General features: G+C 40.6%; 2 protein-coding genes across 2 annotated transcripts; one reads left to right on the top strand and one right to left on the bottom strand.

The window, feature by feature from the left end:
* Positions 1–74: 74 nt before the first annotated feature.
* micos13 (mitochondrial contact site and cristae organizing system subunit 13) lies at positions 75–1643 on the bottom strand. Its single transcript, XM_047342937.1, has 4 exons — positions 1474–1643; positions 1021–1177; positions 700–757; positions 75–515 (listed from the first exon to the last, which is right to left on the bottom strand). The coding sequence occupies exons 1-4, from the start codon at positions 1500–1502 to the stop codon at positions 418–420; spliced, it is 342 nt and encodes a 113-aa protein (XP_047198893.1). The 5' UTR covers positions 1503–1643; the 3' UTR covers positions 75–417.
* Positions 1644–3533: 1890 nt separating this feature from the next.
* Positions 3534–12396, top strand: hsd11b1la (hydroxysteroid (11-beta) dehydrogenase 1-like a). Its single transcript, XM_047343287.1, has 6 exons — positions 3534–3780; positions 5362–5492; positions 7643–7846; positions 7929–8022; positions 10711–10876; positions 10985–12396. Exons 1-6 carry the CDS (start codon positions 3576–3578, stop codon positions 11166–11168), a joined length of 984 nt encoding a protein of 327 aa, XP_047199243.1. The 5' UTR covers positions 3534–3575; the 3' UTR covers positions 11169–12396.
* Positions 12397–12968: the final 572 nt, after the last annotated feature.

Raw genomic sequence — 12968 nt, 5'->3', positions numbered from 1 at the left:
TGCTCTTGTTCTTCAAACACTTTCATTATAAGCATGCATTGTGTTGTACTTCGATTTAATAAATATACAGGACATGTTTTAAGATTGATGTATTACTTAGTCACAAAGTGAAACTGCATATATATATATACATACACACACAACAGACACTCTTCGTTACATTTTTTGGATGGTTTGGGGGGGTGAATTAGTCTGTACAAACAAATTTATGGTATACATAAATGACATAACGTTTTGTCTAATGTATACCTCACACCAAATGCCGCTGAACCATTCAAAAGAGGACACTCCGTAGCTTAATTTTATCAAGCAGTTTTCTTTTTTTCTTGTGAGGGGTGACAACATTTGAAGAAGTGATGTTTCTCAAGTGCAAGAGTCAAAAAGATGGATCAATGTCTGGTTGCCCAGACTTCCAGTTCACTTGGTGAGGTCTTTCAGGTACTGCAGACCCTGACTTGAATATTCAGTTGCCTTCATTGGAGCCTCCGAAAGAGATGAAACCGTCCACCGTACTCCTGCAATAAAAGAAAAATGAATGGCTTGGGTTTGCAGCATTAAAGACACACACAAGGTCCAGATATATTGAGCTAAAGTAACTAAAGAAAAAAACTTGAAATGGATCACTACACAAGTGAAACTCCCATTCGTTCACACTCAAAAACCTAAACTCATGACAGGGCTTGTGTAACTCGTTCGTACCAGAATTCCACGACTGAACGGGAGAGAATTCAACCTTCGGCATGGCTGGGAGCTGAGCCTGTGGAGAGGGAGGACCCATTAGTTTGACAAATGTAAACAAGATAAAGAGTCAAATAGGAAAGAGCCAATATTGGCTGAACATTATTCTTTTGAGGTACTTCTCAACATCATGCAGTGAAACAGTGAAGCCAACTACTGAAAATAATGATCCAGGTTTGACAGTTGTGACCCGACAGGCTGCAGTCTGCTCACATATGTTGCCATGACCCATGGCTGTGCTGGATCATGGTAAGATATTAACTCAGTGCATGCTATCTGTACCTCCAGGCCGAAGTACTTCATCCATTCCTGTATGGCGGGGGGTATTGCAGCCTTGGCCTTCTGCAGGGCCTCTGAGCCCTGCTCACTGCCCCCCAGCAGACCGGAGTCACAGGCCACATACAGAGCTCCTCCTGCTATGGTCACCTTGGCGGCCAGTCTGGAAAGGAAAGGACAGATGGAGTCGAGCTGATCAGAAACATGTCCTCCCCTGTTCCCTTTCAACACTGACACAAAGCACGGGTCCACTTCACCACTATGACAGAGCTCCACGAGAGAGTCTCCTCAGATGTTAGAAACAGTACTGATAAGCAACGAATCTACAGACGACAGATGCACTGCTCCTGGACAGATAAATAACCAACTTAGCATCAGTTAGCTAACATGCTAGCTGAGCTGCTAGCTCCTAGCGGCAACGACTTAAGTGGAATTGTGGGAGAAATTAAAAGTACTAACTTCACTACGGGCAAAATCTTTGCCGCCATGATCCTCAGCGGTGTAGTTTCCTCTCAAGAACACGTATTCCAGGTATGCTGCGGATGAAAAGTGGTGACTGTTTTATGTTTAGCACTGAAGGACAAACCCTGCTTGTTCCCACAAGGTGTGTGTCAATAAAGTTGCTCTTTCAAACGCCAAGGCTGACGGTATTTAAAAGCAGCAGATTCGTCATCTCGCTCTTTATGCATTTAAACCATCTAAATTATTATTTTGTTTTGTATATCGAACAACTGTAATTACTGTTTCTATCTGTGAATCATATACCTTTATGTATATATATATATATATATTTTTTTTTTGCAGACTGTTCTTTTTCTTTAAATGTTTATTGACTCCTGCAATAAAAGAAAAATGAATGGCTTGGGTTTGCAGCATTAAAGACACACAAGGTCCAGATATATTGAGCTAAAATAACTAAAGAAAAAAACTTGAAATGGATCACTACACAAGTGAAGCCATGCCAACTACTGAAAATAATGATCCAGGTTTGACATGAAATATGAGAAATGTTGTAGGAAAAACATACTGTCACTTCATTACTGAGTTTTACTAAGATGTTACTGTTGTCTTTCTAAAGAGACACGACTGGTCATATCACACCTGGATTCAACCAAAGCAACATATTTACTGTCAGATTAAATATGAGTATTTTACTGAAAATAATGTTCTTTTTACACTCAGTGGCCTGTTTATTATGTAGAACAGTCAAATATAATGCAAAGCAATACAACTCAGCCAACAATTCTACTATAATAAAGATTTGTTTTGATGGATGCTAGCAGAAATTTATTAAACTATAATGTTTATTGTAGTCAAAGTGAACACATTTCAATATTATGGATTTCAGTATAACGCTAACACTAACTATGACTGTAGTAAGAAACATACAGTATTGTGGATGAAAGCTTTTAAAAAACTAGCCATTGTAGGCTTTGTAGATGTAGAATACAATATTGCTTTTCATTGGATTGCATTTAATTGTATTAAGCTGGTCTAATTTTCTGTATTGAAAAAAATTGGCATGCTGTTTTGGAAAAAAAACCTTTTCCAGTGATATAGAACATAAATATAACTTTTTTGTTGTTGTTTTTTTATGTCCTCTGTTTGGGAAATTATGTGATTCTTTGTTCTAAGAACTAAAAAGATACCAGTGACATATTAGATATTAATGACTAATGTCATCTAATGGTTGTTTGAAAGGATCTTGAATGACAACTTATGTGGTGAATCTATTGAAGTTCGGGAAGAAAATCTCATGATACTGAATATTGATGGGTGTGATCACATTGTTCGAAAGCCACTGTTGTATAAACACTGTTGGGTTTTGCCTGCTCTGTTGTCGCAACAAATGAAGACGTAAAATGCCATTCAACGCAACACAGTCAAGTTGTGTCTTTATCCAACTTTTACAATGAAAATAGACGTAACAGGTTGTGCGTTCACTACACTCATACATTGATTGATCACTACACTCATACATTGACTGCAGGGAATCTAGGCAAATGTGGTGGGAACACAGACAAACTTGACTTTAAAGATTCCCTAAAACCACCATTTCCTTGATTTGACCCACACTGATGAATCTAAAATCCATTTTAATTGATATGGGTCAAATTTGACCCGGAACAGCCTCAATGTACAAACATGTGTAGCACCTGTACAAAAGTACAACATTTGTATATATTTTCATTTTTGTGTATTTGGGGTAACTTTGGGAAGAGTCATCAAATTTCAAGGTTTAAGAATGACATTTAGGGTATTTTTACTACTGTTAAATATCAAAACTGTTTAAATTTGACCCAACCCTGAATGCAAAGGTTAAAACGAACCCTGCAGCAGTTCGTCTAAACTCTTCTTCAACCTCTGTGGGTAGTGGGCAATCATTACAGTCGTTCTTTACATCAATTTCCTCACGAGCAAATATAAATGAATGTGACTCTGTTATAAAATCCAGAGCATCTCTTCCCTGTTCTGAGGTTATTGAGGATCACTGGATTTTTGTCCGAGCGACACGCCCCCATACTACGCATAGGGAGAAAGAGAATGACAGGGTTACATAAATGGCCAGTTTATGCGTATTGCTTATTTCCTGTTCGCAGTTGCAGGCATTCACAGGAGCTGGATTTCGCCAGAGATCCGGGCTCACTACGACCAACACAACCGGACACTTAACAGTCAAAATGGGAACCTTCGCCAAAGTACTGCTGGCGAGTATATGCGTAGCTTTCCTTGCTGTGAAGTGGAATGCGCCCACGTTGGATGCAGGTAAGAAAGACGCGATTTCGACGTAAGCGCATTGTGAAGAGCGGATCTGTCCACTTACTGATAGTCGAATAGATTCCTTGGTGATGTATTGCTGTACTTCTGTCTCTTGTAAAACTGCGGCAGGTGAAATAGAAAACGGCACGGGGGACATCTCTCGCCTTCTGATTTCTGTCAGTTCTCTCCAGCACCTGGTGTTCATCAAGTGTGGCTGTAAACTTTGTGTACTTTCTCAACCCAGCCGACACACCTGCGCTGCATGCTCTGTGGACCGTGGTTCGATGCTTCGCCCGAACAAATATCTGTGTATGATAAACAGGTTTGTGAAGGCTGATGTTTCAGAGAGAGAAGAGGCACAACATTGAGCGAGCGCTTCTTTGTGATGATCGGACACGCTTTCCGCTTGTGACCGAGGAATTACCAGAGAGAGACAGCGCTGCATTTACCCTCAGTGAGAGAAGGCAGTGAACTTTCCACGTGTAATTGAATGATATGGTTTGAGTCAATGGGACAGTGTCTTTTTCCCAAAGTTATCGACATTTGCAACAGCCCCCAGTAAAACATTTGCCACCACAGCTGCCACTGCAGACTACTGAGGAGACTAGTCATTTGATTTGAGTACATTTTACAAATATAGAATGACGCTGACTGATTAGTTTCCGGTCCACATATGCAAAGGTGTGTTCTCGTGGAGAGACGTTCAGCTGGATTTATAAAGGGGCTGACATTTGCCTCTATATAATTTAAGCAGCATTTATTAAAGCAGCAGACAAAGAGTTGAAGCACCAGAAGGAATGATCAGGGAATCGCTTCAAAAAGTAGCAGCTTCTTGGACATAAAGGGTTCAGCTTTCAGTTAATAAATAACACAATATCTCACTATTATACTACCACAAAGATAAAAAGTGTGGGAAGGATTGTGACCTCAGATGTTGTGCAAAACAAGTCTATTGATCAAAACATACGAGTGTGAATGTCCTTTAACTCCAGGTGCAGCCATGGAAGGACTATGATTTCTTTATCTTGACTGTGTAAAGTTACAATGTGCTGCATGATTTTGTCAAATGAGGATAATGGTGTTAGATAACAATTACAACTAAAATGGCAGTAGGGGGCACACCTCCGCCACCAAATTTCACACACTCCTAGATATCTGTCCCCTTGGCTGATATATTTCCACCAAGATACATGAATTATTTCTGGGGTATAATGTTAAATGCAATGTTAAAGAAACTGGAAAGAAATCCTGGATCTGTCCTCTGATCTGGACCTGCACTTGAACTCAATGGGTTCTTCCCTGACCCATACTGCGTCTTTCCAGCAAGTTTTGTGGAAATCCTTGCAGTTGTTTTGTGTAATCTGGTTTACAAACAAAGAAACTAACTAATAACGGACAGAGGTAAAAACATAACCTATTTGGCCGAAATTACTACACTCATACATTGAATCCAATTTCAAATCAATCATCCATCTGTGTACATGATCTTCACCTACTGGCACAAATGCCAGTATCATTATGCATCTATTGCTGACACTAGTTTGTGTGTTTTTAGTGTACCAAGTTAAGTGTATGAATTTGTTTCAGAATCTCTCCGAGGGGCCAGGGTGTTGGTGACCGGGGCCAGTACAGGCATCGGTGAACAAATAGCGTATCATTACGCCCGTTTCGGAGCCCGAGTTGTTATTACAGCAAGAAGGGAGAAAGTATTACAGCAGGTCAGTGAACTTGATAACATGTACCGTGAATGGTCCATTGCCCTGTTCATTCTTTACATTAACATGTGTCTTAGATGCAGTCATGTCTGTGCGTTGAGCTGTGCATGTGTGATCTGATCACCTGGAGAAGGATGGTTATGGCATGTCTGAACAGAGCCTAATACCCTAAGGCTTGCAGCAGTACGAGATTTTTACGGTATGATAACTGTTGCAGAAAATGTTACTGCGACTGTGTGACAGTTGGTTGAGCAGGATCATGAGGTGTCTTTGCAGAGCTTGTGTGTCCCTAAAGATGTCACAGAATTAGAAAAACAGACAAAACTAAAATGGCATTTAATTATTTCCTGGAAAATCAGTGAAAACTAAAAACGTCCTGAATCCGTGCTCTGAATTGGTTTGGTACAACAATTGCACCACATCCTTCCACCCAGGTGCGTGGTAATCCCTCCTGTAGTTTCTGCGTAGTCCTGCTAAAAGACAAACAAACAAATGCAGAGAAAACCTTATTTTTAAAAAAGCATGTAACTACAACATGTCATGACTAAAGCATGAGCATCAGTGGTGGAGGAATTATTCACATCCTTATGTAAACGTTCTAATGCCACATTGTAAAAATAGTGGACGTGATTTTATTCATCTTCATGATTTACTGTGTAGCCCTCTAGTGGGCTTCGCTTTTGATTAAGCCCTTCCTCTGTAGATCTTTGCATTCAGGGTAACTCGTCAGTCACCCACTAATCACAGTCCATTCTCTGAACAAAGCGGCCTTTTTAAATATGACCTCCTCCGCACTGATCCCTGCTCAGCTACACTGCCACTCATGCTCTGCTGCCGGCAACTTGCCTCCACCTCCCCAGCCCAGAATAGTTATTAATAGGTTGAAGTATTGACCTTTGGGACCTACTATTTGTGAACTATGGTCAGGTTAGACACAAGAGTGACACGAGACTAAGGACTTCAGCACGAGTGGCCACAGCAAAAGGTCTGACAAGCAGAAATAGAACAACAGGAGCTACAAACCAGCAAGACCGCTTCACTGGACTTTTCAAACAGCACCAAACGGATCCTTTACATGCAACTAACCACTTTCTTTAACCTGGCACCAGCACCACACACACACCTCCCCAAACCTTTATTTGTATGCATGTGTGTGTGACACATGCATACAAATACACACACCTGTGTATAGTAAGTGCACGTTTAGTTAGTGTGTTTTTATTTTTCTTATTTTCATAATAAATGTTTTTATTGAACGCACGTGCTGTCTTTATTAATGTTGAATAAGTGCCAACCTCTACACTGCCAAGAACTCCATATCCCTACTCCAACTACTGATGTGGTAGTAATTTCATGAGACTGAATCAGTAAATTGGTTGTCTATTCCCTTCCTTTGAAGGGTGGTGCCTCAACAAAACCTTGTCAATTCAAGGTTTTTATTTTTTATATAATATTATTTGTAATATAAATATTAACAAAATTCAGATAGCTTAATTTATTGGATGCCCAAAGGCACAACATTTGATGGTGCCATGTTTGAGGAAGAGTCCTGTTGGCAATTATTCATATTTATTTCAATATAAATTTGTTTCATTTTGGCCAATAGCAAAAATAGGTGGAATCTTGAACTTTTCAGTCAAGCCAAAAACTTTAATTCAATTCCACTTGTCTGCTACAGGAGTAGACATTCAGCTGTATTTAAAAACAAGTTTATTGTGGTTCTGTTACAACCAAAGCTACACTACTTCTCCACGAGGTTCAGACGGTCCTACCTCACCTCAGTCTTTCAGACAATGTGATTCCTGTTACTCCGATTCACACTCCTCCGGTAGTGAAAGGTCAAGTCCCTCTTCACTCAGAAGATGGGACAGAATCCAATCCGAGCCCAAGTCTTTGGGAATCAAGTCACCTCATGAGCCTCTACAAACATCGACGACACATGCAGTTTGACCTCTAGGAAATATTCTGCCTCATGTTCTTCTCAGCCACTGTTACATGGCCACACGTCAAGTGCAATCCTGAGACCGAAGGGGGGCTGTTGGGACCTACCACTGGTGAACAATGGTTGGGTATCCCAACACGACCAAAGGAGGTTTTCTATGCTATTTTCTGGACTGGTCAGTTAACCCATTCCTCTTGATCTCTGCTTATAGGTGGCAGAGAAGTGCACAAGTTTGGGAGCCCAAGAAGCGCTTTACATAGCTGCAGACATGGGCAGCGAGCAAGATCCTGAAAAAGTGGTGGAGTTTGCTCTGGAAAAGCTTGGAGGGTTGGATTATCTGGTTCTCAACCACATCGGCGTGAGCCACTTCAAAATGTGGGATGGAGATGTAGAGTACTTCGAGTGGCTGATGAAGGTAATGCAGCATTTTAGGCATTCTGTCAGCACATAAATCGTGCCCTTATATATATACTGTATTTGTGTGTGTGTCTTCATAGGTCAATTTATTCAGCTATGTTCAGATGGCTTCGAAAGCTATGGACTCGCTTGAGCAAAGTAAAGGATCACTGGTGATCATTTCATCACTTTTGGGTAAGTTTGTCTCTGCTTTTTCATTCCCGAAAATATTGAAGACAGCAAACTTGCACATATACACGCTTATGAACGTATGCATCGATTACATTACCATCATATATTATAAACTTTGCTTGAATAGCATATGAAGGGTTTTACAAGAAAAAGATTAAATAATTCTTGGCTTGACTAATCCATGTAGGAAAAACATGAAACCACCACCAAGGCCCAACAGTCCCCTTGTGAAATGACATTTAAATTCACAGCATCTGGATTTGATTTGGATCTGCGACAAAGTGCAAATTCTCATAAACATCAGTCCCGAAACATGCCTGATTTTTCCCCATTAAAATTCATGCCATTCATTATCCTCTGAGAAATCAAACTCCTTAATCTTACGAAATTATTCCTGGATCCGCCCCCTGATCTGGATAGACACCAAATTGTAATGGGTTCTCACCGGACCAATACCACATCCTTCCACCCAGAGGCATGGTAATCCCTCCATGTGTAATCCTGCTGACTAACAGACAAACAAACACATGCAGATAAAAACATAACCTTGTTGGTGGAGGTAACGATGTTAACTCCATTTTTCAGCAACAGTGGATAAAACAATGTCAGGTCAAGGTCTATTTTACAGCTGTTGAGGGAGTTTTTGATGAGCACAGTTTTTTTTGACTAACTGTAGTGGTCAAAAGTTTGAGGTGACAGTTAAACGCCAATCGGGTTCACCACATATATCTAGAATAAACGGGACGGGAGGCTGACGGTTCCAAAAATAGACAATTTATTCAATTCTGGCACATGATTTAAAAATACTGATTCAACAGTAAACATTGTGGATGAGAGCGACACAGTAACAAGGCTGGACATGTGCAACGTGTGGGGTACACTCCCTTGACATAAATGGCAAATATAAAAAGGGGAAAGAAGTTAAAGGCTCAGGACCCAATTAACAAAGTTAAAATCTCATGCGTGAAACGATCACTGCACACTTTGAGAATCCTAACACAGGTGGATTTGCACCAGTGGATTATTACTGCAGGCGATATTGTACCATAAAGTAATAGAGGGTCTCTCATCTACGGAGCCAATAACTCACACATATTTAAGCCATTACACCAGGATTGCACAGAACCCGTCAACCATATTGCACGTTGCCTATGTAGCAAAGAACAAAATAAAGTAAAACAGGGAAACCACAAATCAAACAAATTAACCACAAATCAAACTAATTTAAACAAGAGGCCAAATAATCTAAATGAAACCTTAATGTGGGGGAAAAAACCGAGTGAATATCCTGCCTGAAGGCAGCCCTATGAAACAAACATGCTGATTAGGTCACAAGGTTGTTAAACAAGGTTATTAAAATATTTCATAAAATTAACAAATAAAACACAATAGTATTAATTCATTAAATAGAGCAGAGACCCAGGCCGTCCTTATTGTCTCATGGCAAATACTAAACCAGGAAAAGAAAATTACACTCAATGTCACAGATACATAAAAGTATAAACTCTTAATAAATGTCAGGCGCATCACTTAGGTTCATTATCGTTCCCACTCGTTTGTGTGTACCCGCTGACTGGAGATCACAGCGTGCACATGAGGCACTGATACCGGCGCGCGTGCTCTGGGTTCTATGGACAGAAATGCGTTTCATGTTTAAGCAACGTTTTCTGTGTGATCCCAAACCACGTGATAGTGACTTTCAGTTCATTCAACTCTATTGCTTACCGCAACACTCTGTGTCCACACCTGCTGCGTCCACACCACGCACAGGAAGTGTGGCAGTGGAGAGAGGGGAGGAGGGAGGGAGAGCGCTACTACCGGTGTCCCTAAATAATCTTCCCCCCGCTCCCCGCATCCTATAGCCAACTCCGTTCTGCCGGTGAAATTAGAGCTGTGACCTTTGATCAATCATGACATATAAACCTAACCTGAAAAAAAATGAAAAGAAAATATTAATTTGAAACATTTGCAACAAATTATATTCAGACTATTATCAAAATTATCCTGTTTTAGCTGCAGTCATCTGAGGCTTTTATTTAGAATGAACCCCATTACATAACTAAGGAGAGATTCAAAGCTCAAGAACAACTACTAAATGGACATTTTTTACGTTAAATATTTAAAATGTTTCATAGACTTCAAATCTTTCCCTCTGCTGAGGGGGGATTATGTTTTCACCCCCTGTCCATTTCTTTATTTGTGAGCACGATTACACAAACAAAACTGAACGTATTTCCACAAAACTTGATGGAAGGATGATGTAAGGGTCAGGAAATGCTTGTGCAGATTCAGATTATTTTAGATTAGAATTTTTGTTTTATCACTTCCTTTAACATTGCTAGATAGGGTGTTTTTCAACATGGATTTTTTTCATGGATCTTGATTTTAAAAAATCAGGCATATTTAGAGAACAGATTGTTGCAGCTTGAGTGGACTGAGGAGCCTGTTTGGCCCTTGTGGAGGTATGCAGAGTCATTAGTGCTGTATTTGCTATTCCCTGGCTCAGCTGACTCTATGAATGGTCTCGACCACATGTTGATCCACGAGGAAATGTTCCTCTTGTCTTTGAACATTTTGGGAAAATTAAGAAAGAAGCGTTAAATTTGTCCGTATGCACAGATCAAATCTGTGCGTTGGCCTCATCAGTCTTATATTTCACATCTGACTCTAATAGTTTTTAATGCTTCACAGGCAAAGTGGCAAGTCCCTTTATGGCACCATATTCATCAACAAAAGCAGCCTTGAATGGTTTCTTTAGGTCCCTCTACCATGAGCTGTCATTGAAGAAGAGCAACGTGTCCATCACTTTATGCACTCTTGGGTTCATCGATACTGATGCCGCCATGGAGAAAGTCGGGTTAGTCAAATCAAATTGAATCTAACTATGTGGCATCATTGATATTCTTGTAGTAGTTTTTACTGTGTGCCATCCAGTGGCTAAGTGTATTGTTTTTCTATATCCCAGGAAACTCACTGATGTGCCGGCGGCCTCTGCCACAGATGCAGCCTTGAACATTGTCACTGCAGGAGCGCTGAGAAAGGAAGAGCTCTTTTACCCTTGGAAAACCTACATTGTGACTCTCACCAAAGACTGGTTCCCTCCTATCACGAACCATATCATGCAGAACATATTCAAGTACGAACCATGACAAAAACATTAACCAAACTATTTTTGTAGAACAGTGTATTAGGGTCATTTTAGATTTTTAAAAATGACAAAATATGAGCAGGGATATTCTTAATTTCCGGCCATTGCCTTGTTAATTTGACTTAATTTTAAGATAATATCTGTTTATATTTATATTCACATAAATATGTTTTACAAATTCCTTATTATAATCTCAGAATATAAACACTGCTGAAAAAAACACTTAATCCTCACAGTACAACACCTAGTCAGTTAAACTTCAGGGATATCAATCTGTCCATTTAGGAACCACAAGTGATTGTGAATCAGTTTCACTGCTCTGTTGCAAATGAAAGTGACACCAGGTGCAATGGAGAAGCAAAAGCAAGACAACCCCCAAAACAGAATGGTTTGGGGGTTTGGTTTGGTCCGGCTGTTACATGAGGAGAACTGGACAGGGCCGTAGAAGGGCATCAACCCAGCAGCAGGACCGGTATCTGCTCCTTTGTGTGAGGAGGAACAGGAGGGGCACTGCCAGAGCCATACAAAATGACCTCCAGCAGGGTACTAGTGTGCATGTTTCTGACCAAACCGTCAGAAACAGACTCCATGAGGTGGCATGAGCCACAGCCTCTAGTGGGACCTGTGCTCACAGCCCAGCACTGTGCAGCTCGATTGGTATTCGCCAGAGAACACCTGAGCACAAGTGACAGGCGTGAAAGAGTCTGGTGAACGTTATGCTGCCTGTAACATCATCCAGCAAGACCGGTTGGGCGTTGAAACATCCGATTTTTCACATGACAGAAACTCTGTGGTACGAGTGGCATGCTTGGTAAAAGGAAGGGAAAAAATAACTAATCTTTTGGGTTTTTTCTCTCAAAGCAGTTTTGACAATGACAGGAAAGAAAGAAAGGTTCCCTGGCATGACCCTGACTTTAAGGGACTTTCAGGGCAAACCAAACTCCCCATTCCACCCATGCATTTAGACATTCTAGTCTCCAACCAAACCTTTTAAATACAAAGCATTTTGCAGACAGATAGCGGCATGTGGCTTTGTTTTGGGGGGCGTCAGTGTTGAGGAAGACAATGCGTAGTACTTTATATGTCCACATGAGGGCAGTAGTACTAAAGTCATGAACAGAGATTACCTCCTGATGTCCATTCCCTGTTGAGTGAAAAAAAAAAATCTAAACGGAAGAGCATCATGCTTCTTTTTTTTTGTCCCAAATAATAAAGATTGGTGCTTGAAAGAATGTGTTCGGATTTATTTATTAACTTTTACTTAACCTCTCATCAACATATCAATCCTCTCCCTCCCTGTTCCTCTTCCTCTACCCCTGGATCCCAGCCCCATCTCTATTCTTCTCTTACTATAACCATGTTATTAAGTTTAATCTTTCCAAAGCTGGTCACAGCAGGCGTTGCAGGCTTCCTACAGAGCAGGACTTTCTCCGTGGGTTCCTTTGTGTCTTTGTTCATCATCCCCCAAAAGGCTTCCTGTGAAGCTGCTGGCTCAGTCCATCCTGGTGGTCTTTTCATTATTGTAATACACCCCATAGGTTGTGTCCTGCTGACAGAGCACTTTTCTACTGTCTACCTGGAGTGAGTTGTCATTGTCAAAAAAAGAAAGCAAGACAATAAAGAAGCCTCACTAAATCTTATAATTTGATTTGAAAAGCTCAGGAAGAAAAACAAAGGCCATTTCTCCTGCAGAACAAGTGGCCTTCACTGTGTAATGGAAGTTTGCTCTTTGCTGTTGTCTTGTGGTCCTTCACTTGATAGAGAAGTCAATGGAATCCATCTTCTCTTTGTCCTCGACACT

Source organism: Hippoglossus stenolepis, chromosome 14, assembly GCF_022539355.2.
Source record: "Hippoglossus stenolepis isolate QCI-W04-F060 chromosome 14, HSTE1.2, whole genome shotgun sequence".
Lineage (NCBI taxonomy): Eukaryota > Metazoa > Chordata > Actinopteri > Pleuronectiformes > Pleuronectidae > Hippoglossus > Hippoglossus stenolepis.
This window is presented reverse-complemented; position numbering and strand designations above follow the sequence as displayed.

Coding starts and splice junctions, on each gene's coding strand:
- micos13 (XM_047342937.1), bottom strand. CDS start 1,502: ATGGCGGCAAAGATTTTGCCCGTAGTGAA. Junction 1,178..1,473: donor AAGATTTTGCCCGTAGTGAA/GTTAGTACTTTT, acceptor TTTCCTTTCCAG/ACTGGCCGCCAAGGTGACCA. Junction 516..699: donor CGTTCAGTCGTGGAATTCTG/GTACGAACGAGT, acceptor CTTTTATTGCAG/GAGTACGGTGGACGGTTTCA.
- hsd11b1la (XM_047343287.1), top strand. CDS start 3,576: ATGGCCAGTTTATGCGTATTGCTTATTTCCTGTTCGCAGTTGCAGGCA. Junction 3,781..5,361: donor TGCGCCCACGTTGGATGCAG/GTAAGAAAGACG, acceptor AATTTGTTTCAG/AATCTCTCCGAGGGGCCAGG. Junction 10,877..10,984: donor GCCGCCATGGAGAAAGTCGG/GTTAGTCAAATC, acceptor TCTATATCCCAG/GAAACTCACTGATGTGCCGG.